Source organism: Salmo salar, chromosome 02, assembly GCF_965601325.2.
Source record: "Salmo salar chromosome 02, fSalSal1, whole genome shotgun sequence".
Taxonomy (NCBI): Eukaryota; Metazoa; Chordata; class Actinopteri; order Salmoniformes; family Salmonidae; genus Salmo; species Salmo salar.
In genome coordinates this window covers 21,655,084-21,673,687 of record NC_138292.1, presented here as the reverse complement: position 1 = coordinate 21,673,687, position 18,604 = coordinate 21,655,084, and the positions used below count along the sequence as shown (strand labels likewise).

The 18,604-nt window shown below is 43.6% G+C and overlaps 1 protein-coding gene across 1 annotated transcript in view; it reads right to left on the bottom strand.

Annotated features, from left to right (window-relative positions):
• The window catches only part of prkcg (protein kinase C, gamma), a 46,807-nt gene extending 37,475 nt beyond the window's left edge, over window positions 1-9,332 (bottom strand). The window contains exons 1-5 of the mRNA XM_082960721.1: window positions 8,947-9,332; window positions 7,632-7,866; window positions 4,732-4,763; window positions 4,265-4,344; window positions 2,289-2,400 (exon numbers count right to left, since the gene is read on the bottom strand). Of these exons, the coding sequence (XP_082816847.1) occupies window positions 2,289-2,400; window positions 4,265-4,344; window positions 4,732-4,763; window positions 7,632-7,861 (454 nt within the window). The 5' untranslated portion in view covers window positions 7,862-7,866; window positions 8,947-9,332. The remainder of the gene's footprint in view (window positions 1-2,288; window positions 2,401-4,264; window positions 4,345-4,731; window positions 4,764-7,631; window positions 7,867-8,946) is intronic.
• Window positions 9,333-18,604: the final 9,272 nt, after the last annotated feature.

Genomic DNA, 18,604 nt, shown 5'->3' with positions numbered 1-18,604 from the left:
ACTGTGATGTCCTCACATGCTGCATCCATTGCAGCCAGCAGGGTCATCTGTGTGTGTGGCTGACGATCGTACACCTTCCACCTCCATGCTGAAAACAACTCCTCAATTGGGTTAAGGAATGGTGAATAAGGTGGGAGGAATTTTATGAGCACCCTCGGGTGGGTCACAAACCATTGCCTTATGATGTTTGATCGATGGAAACTCACATTATCACAAATGACCACATACTTTGGCAAATCCTCTCTAAACAGACCCCTCTCATCATCAGGGATGAGAGCCCTGTAGAGAGTCTCTAAAAAGTTGAGTAGATGCTGGGTGTTGTATGGCCCTATAAGGGGGATATGGGTTAGGACACCATGCTCCGAAATAGCAGCACACATGGTGATATTTCCTCCCCGTTGGCCTGGCAAATCCACAGTAGCTCTGTGACCGATGATATTCCGACCCCGCCTTCTGCATTTGGTCAGGTTGAAGCCAGCCTCATCCACGTATACAAAGTTGTGAGAGGGTTCACTTGATTCTAACTCCATTATACGCTATATCCCAGAACACACAGTTGAATTTGTTTTGGTAAGGAAGAGTGACATAAAATGTACATATATTGCATGTTCCTTCCACAGCAATGGAAATATGTGCAGTTTATGCTTACTGTACTATGTATCACTATAAAATGTTGCTGTAAAGTAGTTACATAGATATATGTTTTACCTGTACATACTGGTACCGTAGCTCCTTAACTCTGTCCTCATTCCTTTGGAATGGTACACGGTACAGCTGTTTCATACTCATCTGGTTTCTATGCAGCACCCTGTCGATGGTTGAGATGCTAACCGTATGGATGTTTTCAAAGACATCGTTGTCTTCTATAATGGTCCTTTGTATTTCCCTGAGTCTCATGGCATTGTTTGCTCGGACCATGGTGCAAATAGCCTCCTCCTGTTGAGGTGTGAAAAGGCTTCCTCTGCCACCGGTTTGAGGTAATCTTGCAGTCCTATGTGGGGAAAAATGCAGTGATGCATCGCACACTTTCACATAGACAAAAACTATGCGAACACACATTTTACTGTAAAACATACAGGTGGGTGCATGTAAGGTGCAGTATGTATCTGTATAGAGTATATTTCTGTATGCTGTGAAATACAAGTGGACTACTGTAATATGAAGCATTGTAGGAAGTATACAGTATACTGCTTATATACAGTAACTGTGCACTGTACATTGGTGGACATACCTGTTCTCTCTTCGAAACGTTTGAACTATTGAGGACACGGTTGATCTCCCAATATTCGGCTGCACCGTTCGACCCGCCTCAGCCATTGTAAGGCCATGATTGACAACATGGTCTACAATAGTGGCCCTTATGTCATCAGATATGCGCCTATGTCCTCTTCTGCCTCTTCCTCTGTTTTGCCTTCCACCACGCATCCTTGCTCCTCTTCTTCCTCCTCTTGGCTGTTGACCCTGTTCGTTTCCTGGTCCATCCATTATTGGAAAATTGCAACTCTGTGTTGTGGTCTGTCTATATATGCTTGCCAATTGATTCTTCATGAGATGCACATTTGACAACTGGTTGATTGTTGGTTGAACTAACACTTTACATTCCTTCATGAGTGAGGGTCAATTTCACCTGCACCATTCATCAATTCACGTTTTTGTACAAAAGGTCTAATAGAAATGTGTAAAACTATGCTTGACAGTTTATGACAAATAGTTCAACAATTTTGCATGTAATGGCTTATGCAAGGAACTAATGCCTAGATGTTTTGAGGGGTAAGACTATTCAACAGAGAACCATCTACTATATTTTGATCAACATGACATGAGCAATTGAAAATGTGGAAAAAAGCTGACACTTGTACATTATCAATTGCAATATGTACAAAAGCAATTGCAATTTGTTCAAAGGAATAAGAAATTGCTTTAATGATGTGCACAAGTGACTAGATGATTTGGAATTTGTACAAGTAGTATCAAGAATGGCACTTTTGATCTAAGAAATGCACCAAAGCGACTGAGAAAAACTGTATTATGATTGCCAAATACTGCACAATTTAAACACTTTCCCCCCAATCCCCCCTTCCCCAAAACACATGTAAATATTGGACTATAACTTGTGCCTTCCTGTATTATACTTATGCTAAAACATTTATTCTATTCTACTGAGCCATTTACTTTATGTTGGTATTCTTATCTTTTATAATGTCTTATTGTTGTTGCCTTGGCCAGAAGGAACCTGCAAGTGAGCATTTTGGCAAATAAAACTTGAAACAAAACGTCTGGTTACTTACAGGAGCATTTCATGCCCTGTTGGATAAGGCCATAGAGCAGAGAACCACAGTGATCACAGAACGTTGGAGAAGTGTAGGTCTGAGGTCTAAATCTGTGTTTACTCTTCAAGTCCTGAGAGAGAGAGAGAGAGAGAGAGAGAGAGAGAGAGAGAGAGAGACAGAGAGAGAGACAGAGAGAGAGACAGAGAGAGAGACAGACAGACAGACAGACAGACAGACAGACAGACAGACAGACAGACAGACAGACAGACAGACAGACAGACAGACAGACAGACAGACAGACAGACAGACAGACATGAGAGTAGTAAGTCATTGAGAGAGGAACATCCCCATGTTTATGTGTTGTGATAAACGGGGGGAAACGAGGAGAAATGAGGGAGAGATTGAGAGTGGTATATTCATGGCAACCAATTACATTTCTCTGCTGGGAAGAGAGTTCGATATGTTAATAGAATGTGTTCCTGGCGAAGGGTGTGTGTGGAGAAGTCTGAATCATCTCTATCTGCTTTTCAGCTTATCAGTTTCTTCCCCATCCACATCCCCTTCCTCTCTAACTGTCTGTCTTCCTCTCCTCATCCTCTCTACTCCCCAAACCCCATCTCACACCCTTTGAGCTTTACTTTGAGAACACCCCCCACCTCTTTCATTCTCTGCCAACTCTCGCTCTCTCTCCATCAGGCAGTTTCTGAGCCAAGCTCTTCCTCCCAATTCCTCCCTGTCAATCGTTCTCCCCCGCACACACACACACACACACACACACACACACACACACACACACACACACACACACACACACACACACACACACACACACACACACACACACACACACACACACACACACACACACACACACACACACACACACACACACACACACACATACTGCCACGTCCTGACCAGTAAAGGGGTCATTTGTCATTGTAGTTGATCAGGGTGTGGCAGGGGGTGTTGTTTTTGTGTGTTTTGGGGTTTGTTTGTTTCCAGGGGATATGTTCTAGTTTTCATTTTCTATGTTCGTTTTTCTTTGTGTGGCCGAGTATGGTTTCCAATCAGAGGCAGGTGTCTTTCGTTGTCTCTGATTGGAAGCCATACTTAGGCAGCCTGTTTTTTCCTGTGGGTTGTGGGTGGTTGTTTTCTGTATAGCCTGTGTGCCTTACGGAACTGTTTGTTGTTTGTTTATTTTGTTTGAGTGTTCTCTCGAAATAAAGTAAGAAGATGAGCAATCAACACGCTGCGCTTTGGTCTAATCCTTTAGACGATTGTGACACATACACTCATTTGTGTACACACTCTCCCTCTCTCTCCTTGACCTAATTTCTGATCCAGTTTATTTAGCTGGCAGATAAAAGTCTGAAAAAAGACAAATCTCTTTGAAATCCCAAAGAGAGACAGAGGGAGCAATCTGTTCACCCTCTCTACCTCTGCTCATGGCTTTCAGTCTTCCTCTCTCTCTTCCTCCCCCTTTCAACCTGGATTCCCCACTCCTCCTCCCTCCTCTTTGTTTTATCTTCTCCCTGTCATTCTCTCTCTTTCTCTTCCTCTCTCTTGATGGATTGGCGGGAGAAAGGGAGGAGTGAGGGAGTAGCCTGAAAAGGGGAAGTGTGGAGTGGAAGGATGAATGGATGGAGAGATGTAACGATCTATATAAGGATGAATGACAGTAAAGGCGGAATGGAGGAATGACAGAGGGACAGGTGTGTGTGTGTGTGTGTGTGTGTGTGTGTGTGTGTGTGTGTGTGTGTGTGTGTGTGTGTGTGTGTGTGTGGCTGTGTGGAATGATAGATGGAGGGAGGGAGGGAAGGAAGGAAGGAAGGAAGGAAGGAAGGAAGGAAGGAAGGAAGGAAGGAAGGAAGGAAGGAAGGAAGGAAGGAAGGAAGGAAGGAAGGAAGGAAGGAAGGAAGGAAGGAAGGAAGGAAGGAAGGAAGGAAGGAAGGTGAGTGTAAAAGCTGGGAGTAGGTGGAAGATAGACTCACTTCTGTAGGAGCAGTGGGGGCTCCAGGACAGGTGAACGTTACATACTCGTGACATCGCTTGTGGACAGAGAAACTGCACACTGCCACAAAACACAGAGCAGAAAGACAATCAACACATTACTACATCCAAATCCATTTCATCCCTGTTTATAAAAAACTCATCTGATTCCAAGAATAATGTGGAAAATGTGTGTGTTCTAGTCTTTGTCAAATAAAAAAACAAACTGCTGAATGTCATTGTGATCAAGATTATTCACTAGTGGTTCAATGTCAAAAACACAATGCATCAATCAATACCAAGATAAAATATTCCTTCATCAATGATAGTATTGCCTTGACTTGCTCTTAGGGGTTAAGGCCTATAATTGCTGTTAACGTCTTTGGACAAATGCATTTGTAAAATGTGTAATAAAAAAAATGGTAATGATCGGATGATTAATGGTAACTTATGATCCAATAATCCTTACCTTGACATTGAAATCCCTGCTTTCCAATTCCCCTGTGTGGAACAAACCATAACACAACACAGAAACCATCACTGATCTTACATACCACACAACTGAAAGGACTGGCCTGCTCAGTGGAAGATAAGCAGATGGGCCTGAACAGAAAGACATGCATCATTTGGTGCAGTGCTGTAACCCACCAATAATCCAATGTTAACAAATCAAGATGGCTATTGCAATTATAGATATGGCTCCATCTTTTGTTTGATCAAATAACAGCAGCCGACAAGGACACACTTCGGCCATAAAGCCTTTGTCAGCAGAAACCCTCAGAATTACGGGGGTGTTGTGTTAAATACATGTCCTGGTGACAGCTTTTATGGAATAAAACAGCAGAAATACAGTGAGAATGTCTGAGAGTTCGCTGCAGGACATCTCTATAGATTACTACACTTACTGTAGTGCTGATCAGGTCAACTAGGAAGGGGGGAGGGGGGTGTTATTGCCTCTCTCACACACACACCAAACACGCATACACCCCCTCCTCCCTCCACCTCCTCCTCCCCCTCCTCCTCCTCCTCCCCCTCCCCCTCCTTTTCCTCCTCCTCCTCTTCCTCCTCCTCCTCCTCCAGAGTTACAGTCTTCTGCTTTCCTGTCTCCTTAGATCTTAATTGAATAATTAAAGCCATTGATTGGCTAAAGAGTCCACTCAGCCAGTTTCCTGGTTGTGAATCAGCTGCTGATTAAAAGGTAAGCAGCAGAGAGGTGGGAGAACAACACCCTACAGAGAGAGAGCCCTTGAGGATCACACTGAAGTACCCCCCAGGTTCATCTCAATAGTCACAGAGAGTTCTCATCTCCTCTTCTCATCTCCTCTCCTTCATCTGCACTGTCTGACAGCGACAGGCTTGTGACCTAGTGAAGGAGGGGAAATGACATCCGCCATATTGGTTTCACCTCTGCAGTGTTTCCATATCAGCACAGATGAAGGAGAGGAGACGAGGAGTGTAAACCACTCTAGGTGGTTCAGTACTATGACAGTTCTTTGTACTGTCCACCAGAGAGTGCCAGAGAGGCAGAGCTACATTAGACAGGCCAAACAGCACCACCTGATGGTCATAGGATAACAGGACAGAAGACAAGCCAAAAGCATCTATCTGGAGAATCCTATTATATTAGGAAAGTAGGGAAAGGGGGATACCTAGTCAGTTGTACAACTCAATGCATCCAACTGAAATGTGTCTTCCACATTTAACAGAACCCCTCTGAATCATATTAAAGATACATATCTATTTATTCAGCCATACATCCACCACATATAAATGGCTGTCATATGAGAATGTGTAGCGATCTATTCCTGTACCAGGGGAATGGAGAGGAGACCTTGTGAAGTCTTGACAAAGGCCCTGCAGGAAGAATATTGACAACAGAAAGTCTCCTTTCAATCCCCTGGTGTTTGTTGTCAATAGCATACAGCCCCTAGAGGATGTGATTTGAACTGTGTAGTACTTATCTCTTTTATCATGTCTATTGTAGGAAACCAGTAGAATCTCCACAGGGAGAAAGGGAGAGATGGAGAGATGGAGAGATGCCTGTAACTCGTGTGTAAGACTGCTGTCTGGAGTGCTATGGTATTTTTGTGATGTGTATTTTTAAACGACCAAACCTAAATCTAAGAGAGCGCTACCATATCTATCTTTTCTCCTTTGTTAAATAATCATAATGTAACTTTGACAGTCATTCACCGAAATATACTGCAAACTTCCCAGAGGCTGTTGGCTAGAGGAGAGGCCTGCACTCAGCCTACCCTCTCCACCATATGTCCACACACACATCCACGCACAGAGACGAGCACACACAGATTCTACACTGGCCTGCTTTGGCTGTGTCTGCCAGAATGAGCTTACTGTACATGCTACTGGGCTTCCAACCAGTCTTGGGTCATGTATGGTGACTGTGTGAGCATGAACATGTGTGTTACTGTGTGTGTTTTGTGTCTGTGTACACACACTGCACATTCTAATGGTGTGTGTGTGTTTTACCAGGTGAAGTTGGTGCAGTGGCTGCAGTTTTAGAGTTAGTGGGAAGTTTGAAGAGGTGGTCAGTGAACTATAGAGACCTGGAGTGTTTGTGTAAGTGTGGGTTTCTGCAGATTCATAATATGTGTGTGTGTGTGTGTGTGTGGTGCGTGCGTGCGTGCGTGCGTGCGTGTGTGTGTGCGTGTGTTACCAGGTGAAGGCTGTGCAGGGGCTGCAGTTTGGATGTTTGCAGAGGCGAGCTGGGAACTAATGAAACATGTTTTCTGTTGTGTGTATTTAGCTGTGTGCGTATTTAGCTGTGTGTGTATTTAGCTGTGTGTGTATTTAGCTGTGTGTGTGTGTGTGTGTGTGTGTGTATTTAGCTGTGTGTGTATTTAGCTGTGTGTGTATTTAGCTGTGTGTGTGTATTTAGCTGTGTGTGTATTTAGCTGTGTGTGTATTTAGCTGTGTGTGTGTGTGTGTGTATTTAGCTGTGTGTGTATTTAGCTGTGTGTGTATTTAGCTGTGTGTGTGTATTTAGCTGTGTGTGTATTTAGCTGTGTGTGTATTTAGCTGTGTGTGTGTGTGTGTGTGTGTGTGTGTGTGTGTGTGTGTGTGTGTGTGTGTGTGTGTGTGTGTGTGTGTGTGTGTGTATTTAGCTGTGTGTGTATTTAGCTGTGTGTGTATTTAGCTGTGTGTGTGTGTGTATTTAGCTGTGTGTATTTAGCTGTGTGCGTGTGTGTGTATTTAGCTGTGTGTGTGTGTATTTAGCTGTGTGTGTGTGTATTTAGCTGTGTGTGTATTTAGCTGTGTGTGTGTGTATTTAGCTGTGTATGTGTGTATTTAGCTGTGTGTGTATTTAGCTGTGTGTGTGTGTATTCCGCTGTGTGTGTGTGTATTTACCAGATGAAGTCAGTGCAGTGGCTGCAGAAGGTGGGCTGTTTGAAGAAGCGAGCGGTGAACTGGTGGTCCTTGACCTCGATGATCCTCTTGTGTTTCAGCGCCCCCTTCCTCTGGAACACTGGCACCCTGGGAGGGGGGGAAAGGGGGGAGGGCAGGGGAGAGGGAGTGGCCACGGGGGAAGCCAGGGTCAGGGGGGAGAGGGAGGGGGACGGGGACACGGGAGTAGACATGCTGCCTGGAGGGATGGAAGGAGAGGGGAAAGGAGAGGTGATGGAGAGGAGGGATGAGACGATGGAGAAAAAGAGGGTTGAGTGTTACAGAGGAGAGACATGGAAAGAGGGAGAGAGAGGAGGGTAGAGGACAGATGGAGATGAGAGGGGTGGATAGTAATAAGAGGGAGTAGGGGAGAGGTGAAGGGATAGAGAAAATATTACATGACACAAACAGGGAAGAGAGGGATGAGCAGAGGGAGAGAGAGAGAGTATAAAAGGACCCAGACAGGGGACAGAGGGATGAGCAGAGGGAGATGGAGGGAGAGGGAATGTATAAAAAGGAGAGAGGTTAATTCACACATTGAGACAGAGCTCTCCTCAGAGACCCAGAGACACAGAACGATTAGTGAAATTCACACTGTGTCCCACATATGTCCCACTTCATACTCACTCACTTTCTCTCTCACCCAATCTATCCTCATCGCCACGCCATGCCAACTGCAACCTCCCACATCCCCCTGACAACCAAACACCCTGGGTTGCCCTGACAACCAAACACCCTTTTCGCATGTCAACTGCACCTCCTGTTGCACCCCCCCCCCCCCCCCCCCCCCCCCCCTCCAATATTAGAACTGGTACCATCTCTGTCCTTGTCTCCTTCCTCTTTGTCCTGATTTGATATTGTGTTAATTTCTCCATAAAAGTTTGGAATGTATTCTCATGCACAGTTTATATGAGTCAAAAGTGAGGAAAGAAAAACTATAGCAATGTGAAATATTTAACTGAGAGAAGAGGAGTAGTTGTCTGCTAGATGATAAATGAAATCACAACAGAGATTGAATGAATTAGTAAATAAGCCGAGAGCGTACAGCATAGCAAACAGGACCTGTTGAAATGATTATGGCACACCGGAAGATGGAGGAAATCGATCCAATGGGTGAATACCAGAGATAGGGAGGGCTGAAAGAACACAGAAACAGAACAAACAAGAAAAAAGGGAAATCCTCAACACATAAGGAACAGAGTGGAAAGCTGCGTGGACATAGAAGTGGAAGGAGGAAAAGAGAGAGAGAGAGAAACAAAGAGAAAGAGAGAGACATTACCTGTATTTGTGGTTGTTTGGGCTGACAGACTTGATCAAAGAGCAGGCTTCTCCTCTTCCTCTCCCCCTCTCTTTATCTCTCCTCCTTTGATAGGCAGCCTGCTATCGCTCTGAACCTGTCGCTGGTCACGACAAAAAAGAAAAAGTGAAGGAAAGAGAGAAAGGCAAGTGGTGGCAGGGAGGAAGAGCTGGGAAAAAGAGCTGCCTACATAAAAATAGCAAATAACAAGGGATGAGATTGAAGCTTTCGAAGAACGAGAGAAGACAGAGGAGGAGTGGACTGCTATGTATCCGGTAAGTTAACCCACACAGGGTGAAGAGGGGGAAGAGATGGAGAGATGGAATTCTCTTTTCAAGATTGATTCTGTTTTACCAAGAGGAAGACGGGATAGGAGAGAGAGAGAGGAGAGGAGAGAGGGAGAGAGAGAGAGGAGAGAGGGAGAGAGAGAGAGAGAGAGGAGAGAGGGAGAGAGAGAGAGAGAGAGAGAGAGAGAGAGGAGAGAGAGGAGAGAGAGAGAGGGGGGAGGGAGGGGAATAGGCAGCAATTCATTTTGAAATCTGGGTTACATCTCTCTGGAGAGAGACAAAGTGAGAGAGCAAGTGATGGAGGGAGAAGAAGGGGGGGGGGGGCATTTTGCCACCATCACTATGGACTAACACCAACCAACAGTCTAACACTTCCTACAGTGACAGACTGATAGAGAGGAAGGAGTAAGACAGAAGGATGCCCTTGATAGATCAGTGTCTCTAAACAACACCAGTCTATCAAGGGTTAATCATCAATATCATGGTACACAATCTGTTGCCTTACAACTAGCTAACAGGAGTGTTGGCAGTAATGGTTGGACCATATTCAGAACAGCCTGTGGAAGGATCAAGGCCCATTTGCTGTGAATAACTTGGTAATTATTCCAGTGGAATGGAGATAGGGAACAGTACTGTTATTCCAGTGGAATGGAGATAGGGAACAGTACTGTTATTCCAGTGGAATGGAGATAGGGAGCAGTACTGTTATTCCAGTGGAATGGAGATAGGGAACAGTACTGTTATTCCAGTGGAATCGAGATAGGGAACAGTACTGTAGCATGGGTCTATGTACAACCAGTGTTGGTTATCATTAGTCATCTCTGGTGGTAGAGGGAGTGAACCATCGCCTCAATACTGTAGTCCCTCTGTACCTCAATCCAGGTCACACTGAGGTTCATGGGTAATGCAGTTTCTCAGAGAGGGGCGTCTGGTGTTATTTAGACACTACTCACATGGTGAGAAAGGGTTTTAATGGAATACAAGCAGACACACACACAGAAGGTTTACCACCTCATACGAGACAGTAGTAAAAATACACCACTGACATTGAACAGAGAGAGGGAGAAGGATGGACGGCGTGAGAGAGAAAAAAGAGAGAGAGCGGTCGAGAGGAGATATACTGTGCAGACAGGGGATGAGGTGATGAGAGAGAGAGAAATGGGCTGATGGAGAGGGACGGAGAGATGGAGAGAGGGATCGAAGGGTTGAAGGTCTAATTAATGAAAATGTAGGTTGTTAGTCTCCTGATGAAGACACCGCCACAGAATTAATTAACTATTATAATTAGCAAGATTGTTAGAGAGCAAAATGGTGTCAGCGAGCAAGATAAGAGTGTGGTTTGTGTGTGTGTGTGTGTGTGTGTGTGTGTGTGTGTGTGTGTGTGTGTGTGTGTGTGTGTGTGTGTGTGTGTGTGTGTGTGTGTGTGTTATCTCCACATGATACATGTCATTTGAACATTAGCCTTCCAGCTAGCAGCAGACAGGGAGTGATCTGGCCTTCCTTTCAGTCACGTTGTTACATTCTCACAGTCTGTTTGAATTGAAATTGCTTCCTGTCACTCTGTCCCATCACACACTGACTCAGTCACTGGGCTACAGGAAGATAATGATTTGTCATTGTATGACTTCACCACTAACAATCAGGTGATCACAGCTCTCCTTCAGAGCCAGACTGACAGATCCCCTGAATAAGGTCTTATGCTTGCAACATCTTCTCCTGTTATTTATAAAAATGTATAAATGATGATCAAACCAAAGCTAAAACCAAATTAAATCAAAAACGTTACTTCCCTGTTCGTTCTGGCTTCTCTGTTTTATTCCCTCATAACATTCACTATAACGTTCACTATAATATTTACTGTAATATTTACTACATTTACTATAACATTTACTATAACATTTACTATGACATTACTAACATTCACTATAATATTTACTGTAATATTTACTACAACATTTACTATAACATTTACTATAACATTTACTATGACATTACTAACATTCACTATAATATTTACTGTAATATTTACTACAACATTTACTATAAGATTCACTATACCATTCACTATGACATTTACTAACATTCACTAATACATTCACTAATACATTCACTATAACATTCACTATACCATTCATTATAACATTTACTATAACACTTACTATAACACTTACTATAACACTTACTAACGTTTCATAAATCTGTTCCTTTATGTTTTTTAAGCTATACTGTATTATGTGGAACCATAAACAAGCAATCTATCTTCCCAAAGTAAGAGGAACAATATGAGACAACAACATGGACCTCAAAGTTTATACTCACTGGTAATTCAACATGGACCTCAGAGTTTATACTCACTGGTAATTCAACATGGACCTCAGAGTTTATACTCACTGGTAATTCAACATGGACCTCAGAGTTTATACTCACTGGTAATTCAACATGGACCTCAGATTTATACTCACTGGTAATTCAACATGGACCTCAGAGTTTATACTCACTGGTAATTCAACATGGACCTCAGAGTTTATACTCACTGGTAATTCAACATGGACATCAGAGTTTATACTCACTGGTAACTCAACATGGACCTCAGAGTTTATACTCACTGGTAATTCAACATGGACCTCAGATTTATACTCACTGGTAATTCAACATGGACCTCAGAGTTTATACTCACTGGTAATTCAACATGGACCTCAGAGTTTATACTCACTGGTAATTCAACATGGACCTCAGAGTTTATACTCACTGGTAACTCAACATGGACCTCAGATAGTTTATACTCACTGGTAATTCAACATGGACCTCAGAGTTTATACTCACTGGTAACTCAACATGGACCTCAGATAGTTTATACTCACTGGTAACTCAACATGGACCTCAGAGTTTATACTCACTGGTAACTCAACATGGACCTCAGAGTTTATACTCACTGGTAATTCAACATGGACCTCAGATTTATACTCACTGGTAATTCAACATGGACCTCAGAGTTTATACTCACTGGTAACTCAACATGGACCTCAGAGTTTATACTCACTGTTAATTCAACATGGACCTCAGAGTTTATATTCACTGGTAATTCAACATGGACCTCAGATTTATACTCACTGGTAATTCAACATGGACCTCAGAGTTTATACTCACTGGTAACTCAACATGGACCTCAGATAGTTTATACTCACTGGTAACTCAACATGGACCTCAGAGTTTATACTCACTGGTAATTCAACATGGACCTCAGAGTTTATACTCACTGGTAACTCAACATGGACCTCAGAGTTTATATTCACTGGTAATTCAACATGGACCTCAGATTTATACTCACTGGTAATTCAACATGGACCTCAGATTTATACTCACTGGTAATTCAACATGGACCTCAGATCTATACTCACCGGTAACTCAACATGGACCTCAGATTTATACTCACTGGTAACTCAACATGGACCTCAGAGTTCATACTCACTGGTAATTCAACATGGACCTCAGATTTATACTCACTGGTAACTCAACATGGACCTCAGATTTATACTCACTGGTAACTCAACATGGACCTCAGATCTATACTCACTGGTAATTCAACATGGACCTCAGATTTATACTCACTGGTAACTCAACATGGACCTCAGATCTATACTCACTGGTAACTCAACATGGACCTCAGATTTATACTCACTGGTAACTCAACATGGACCTCAGATTTATACTCACTGGTAACTCAACATGGACCTCAGATTTATACTCACTGGTAACTCAACATGGACCTCAGATCTATACTCACTGGTAACTCAACATGGACCTCAGATTTATACTCACTGGTAACTCAACATGGACCTCAGATTTATACTCACTGGTAACTCAACATGGACCTCAGATTTATACTCACTGGTAACTCAACATGGACCTCAGATTTATACTCACTGGTAACTCAACATGGACCTCAGATCTATACTCACTGGTAACTAAATAAAAAAACAATGCACATAAAATGGCCAATAATGTGTGATTCTGTAATCTGCAGTATGCTTTGTAATATCGGATGTGGTTCACTTGTGAGTATCTCACAGTGAGTGTGTAAGAAAGAGAGTGTGTGTGAGAATGCCCGTGAGTGTGTGTGAGAACGCCCGTGAGTGTGTGTGCATGTATCCAGACGGCTATCTGAGCATGTTTTACAGTCATGAGTCCCGGGCTATAAAAGAGAGACCAGGCAGTGATGCATTATGGTCATAAACCTGGGAGACAGACACACAGTGCAGTATGACAAACACACAGATATAGAACCACTGCTTGATACAGAACAGAAAGACAACACCGTAAAGAAGATGGGCAAGTAAACATCAGATGGAAAGAATTACGTGTCAAATAAAAGGCTGGAAATAGAAAGACAGAATTGGAAGAGGATTTATAATGAATGAGAGGTGAGTGGTTGTGAGTTGTCATCATCATCATCATCATCATCATTGATATGACCATTAAAACTATAATCAAAATCAGTGTTACGTATAATGTTGAAAATGGATATCATGAGAGAGAGACAGATACAGAGAGAGAGAGAGATACAGAGAGATACAGAGAGAGAGAGATACAGAGAGAGGGAGATACAGAGAGAGAGAGAGAGAGATACAGAGCGAGAGAGAGAGGGAGATACAGAGAGAGAGAGAGAGAGAGAGAGAGAGAGAGAGATACAGAGGGAGATACAGAGAGAGAGGGAGAGGGAGATACAGAGAGAGAGGGAGATACAGAGAGAGAGAGATAGAAAGTGAGAGAGGGAGGTACAGAGCGAGAGAGAGAGGGAGATACAGAGAGAGAAAGAGGGAGATACAGAGAGAGAGAGAGGGAGATACAGGGAGAGATACAGAGAGAGGGAGAGGGAGATACAGAGAGAGAGAGAGAGAGAGAGAGAGAGAGAGAGAGAGAGAGAAAAGATATCCATGCTAGTGAGATGAAACTTTGGCAGATGATCATCCATTGTAGATGACAGGGGGAAGTTGATAATCTTCATTGCGCTAACACACAGCATTCCACACACACACACACACACACACACACACACACACACACACACACACACACACACACACACACACACACACACACACACACACACACACACACAGACACACACACACACACACACACGAAAGCATTGTGAATAATAATCGTTTCAGATCAATAAGGTTGGAGAGCTGTCTGGTTCGGCCAGCATGTGTTTTACTTCACATAACAACCACACTCATTTTGCTGATCTTACTGTGTTGTATTGTGCTGAGTTGAGCTGAGATCCAGACAGATAACCTGCAGAGTAAAAAAAAACAATGCTTCTGCATCAAAACACAGGAAACACATAATCATTATCACATAACTAATTCTCTCAACTCTCACCCCTTCTTCACTGTTGAAAATGTCAAACAAAATACAACTGTTACAAATGCTTTTGTCAGAGATTATAAGACACACACACACACACACACACACACACACACACACACACACACACACACACACACACACACACACACACAACACACACACACACACACACACACACACACACACACACACACAGAGAGAGCGTGTGGTGTTTTAAGGTGTGATCAGCTCTAGCTTGTTTAGCTCATTTGTCCCTGCGCACCGACGTGGCTGATGTGAGGACGGCTGAGTGGCTGATGTGAGGACGGAGCAGCGAGGGATTGGCTGATGGGAGGACGGAGCAACGAGGGATTGGCTGAGTGGCTGAAAAGGAGACAAAGATTAAACGGAGAAAGGATGCTGAGGTGTTTTTGGGGGTTCAGAGATCAAGCCGAGAGGTTCTAGAACCCTGCGGTGCTTCCTGTGTGTCAATGAAAGAGAGACAGCAGCATCCTCCTCCTTTACCCATGTGTGAGAAAGAGAGAGAGAGAAAAAGAGAGAGGTATAGAGGAGAGAGGGAAGGAGGGAGGTATAGAGGAGATGGAAGGAGGGAGGTATAGAGGGGAGGGCTGTTAAGCTCTGCACCACAGGCAGGTGTTTCAAATCCTCCCAGGTGCTGCTCTGATCAGTACATGATCAATCCACTCCGCCACAGCAGGGACCTGGGTTAGTGAGTGTGTGTGTGTGTGTGTGTGTGTGTGTGTGTGTGTGTGTGTGTGTGTGTGTGTGTGCACGCATCCATGTGACCCAGTAGTGTGCATTTGTATGTGACTGAAGACAGAGAGAGTGTGAGAAAGGGGAAGAGAGTGAACGTTAGAGAAGGGGAAATAGAGAGATGGAGAGAAGTGGGAAAGAGAGGAAGGGAGGGATAGAGCTATAACAACTGGTGTGAGAGGTCTTAATGACATTCAGCTCAGGGTCCTGGGAAGGTACCAACACACATCCACCCTTAACCCCCAGGCATCAGTGGAGGTCTGACAGGATTGAAAATGTGTTAGTAGCATGATAATACCTCAAACTTGCCTTCTGATCATTCTGATTCATTTTGCTTGCCTTCAGGCGTTCACATGCTTCCCAGCCGAAACAGTTCGGAAGAATTTGTAGATACAGTACCAGTCAAAAGTTTGGACACACCTACTAATTCAAGGGTTTTTCTTTATTTTTACTGTTTTCTACATTGTAGAATAATAGTGAAGACATCAAGACTATGAAATAACACATATGGAATCATGTAGTAAGCAAAAAAGTTTTAAACAATTTTAAATATATTTTATATTTGAGATTATTTAAAGTAGCCACCCTTTGCCTTGATGACAGCTTTGCACACTATTGGCATTCTCTCAACCAGCTTCATGAGGAAGTCACCTGGAATGCATTTAAATTAACAGGTGTGTCTTGTTAAAAGTTAATTTGTGGAATTTCTTTCCATCTTAATGCGTTTGAGCCAATCAGTTGTGTTGTGACAAGGTAGCAGTGGTATACAGAAGATAGCCCTATTTGGTAAAAGCTCAAGTCCATATTATGGAAAGAACAGCTCAAATAAGCAAAGACAAATGACAATCGATCATTACTTTAAGACATGAAAATCAGTCAATCCTCAGCAAAAACATCAAAATTAATGACAGATTTCTTGATTTGTCTTAGATTAATTCTGACTGGCTACGGCGTCTCAAAATGAACAAACAGTACTATTGCTGCTTTTTTCTACTTTTTCAAGCGAATGTCTTTTAAGGGAGTATGGGAGCACACTCAGTCGGTTGTAGGCGCCAGCCGAACTGAAGCCTTTACACCTATTCAATCCTCAGGGATCTACTTAGGTGTCAACATGGTAGAGCAGCGTTTCCCAAACTGGGTCCTCAGGACCCCGAGGAGGGCACGTTTAGTGTTTTGTCCTATCACTACACAGCTGATTCAAATAATCATCAAGTTTTGTTCAGTTGAATCAGCTGTGTTAGTGCAAAAAACCAAATGTGCCGTCCTCGGGGTCCAGAGGACCGAGTTCGGGAAACACTGGGGTAGAGGGTAAGAGGTAGTGAGTTGGTGTTGGGTATGTCAAGCTCAAACTCAAACTCCTAGTTCAGGGACTGGGTACAAATTGCCCTTAGGTACAGATCTAGGATCAGCTACACCAGGAATGGACAACTTTGATAGGGGTGGGGGGCCGCAAAAAAATCTGATCTCATCATGAGGGTCCGCTCCTGAGTGGCGCAGTGGTCTAAGACACTGCATCTCAGTGTAAGAGGCGTCACTGCAGTAGCTGGTTTGAATTCAGGCTGCATCACATCTGGCAGTGATTGGGAGTCCCATAGGGCGGTGCACAATTGGCCAAGCGTCGTCCGGGTTTGGCCGGTTTGGCCGGTAAATAACAATTTGTTTTTAACTGACTTGCCTAGTTAAATAAAAAAATGTAATGCCTCACCGGTCTGCATACCCACATCCATAACCACACATGCAGGCCCCAGCCTTTTGTGGGCCCTAAGCAACATTTTGTTGCCATAGGGTGCAGAGAAATGTTTGAAGTTTTTAAGCTAATTTCTTGCACTTCTACACATTTTGCCCTGCTTTATGCCATGTTAATATGATATCTGAGTGAGAGTGACTTACAAAGTCAATTGGGGACCCGGTAATTCGACCATGATTACAAGTTTAGACAGCCGGCTAGACTAACTTACTAATGTAAGTAAGCTGACATGGTGTTAGGTGGTGTTAGCCATGTTAGCTGACATGGCTAATTGAGTGACTATCAGTGACTGACATAACAAGAGAAAAACCATAACAAGAGAAAAACTGCTGATGCACAACCAAATTTGTGGAAAACTGTTAATGGACTCTTGATCAGTATATGGGCGTCTTCCTCCTCTTCCTGCCTGTTAGCCAATCTTATTAGAGCATGAAGTCATTACAGCATATACACAGAAGCACCAGAATGCAATTAGCCATTAGCCAATCAAATAGACAAAACAGGTCTAATTAGCAGATAGAAAGCTCACGGGGACGAGCATGCCTGTAATAACACGCCTTTAAAACCCCATCACCGCTGTCAGATAATATTCTGTGTCAGGTTGTGTGGGGACGAGATCGCTTCCTATGCGTCAACGAGCAGGGTATTCCCACTGTGGTACTAGGAATAACGTGGAGGCCTTAAACCAGGGTTGGGGTCGACTTCATTTAGACTCAGCTAATTCAGGGAGGGACTTGAAAGTTTAATTGAAGAATAACCGCCACTTTTGGATCCGCCTCCTGAAATGGAATGAAATTTATCCATAGATAGTTTTGTAATGGTCTATGACAGCATCTATAAGCTGCTATGAATAGGGTTATAATGCAAAATAAGGCTTTATATGTATTTCAAGGGATTAGGTGTGACGGTTTTCGTAAGGAGGAGACCAAGGTGCAGCGTGGAGAGTGCTCATGTTCAAATATTTATTTTAACACAGAACACTATATCAAAACAATAAACAACGGAAAACAAACGTCACGTTCTGCAGGCTATACTAAGCTGTACAAATACAAGATCCCACACTGAAGGAGGAAAAAAGGGCTGCCTAAGTATGATTCCCAATCAGAGACAACGATAGACAGCTGCCTCTGATTGGAAACCATATTAGGCCAATCAAAGAAAAAGACAACATAGAAATATAACACATAGAATGCCCACCCCACACCCTGACCTAACAAAATAGAGAAATAAAACGTCTCTCTCAGGTCAGGGCGTGACAGTACCCCCCCTCCCCCAAAGGTGTGGACTCCCGGCCGCAAACCTGAACCTATAGGGGAGGGTCCGGGTGGGCATCTACCCAGGGTGGCAGCTCCGGTTCGGGGCGTAGTCCCCGCTCTGCCAACTGATCCCTCCGCTTTTGTGCCACCGGACCGTGGATCGTCGTCGGAGGAACCGGACCGTAGATCATCGCCCGAGGCTCTGTACTGCAGGCCGCCGCTGG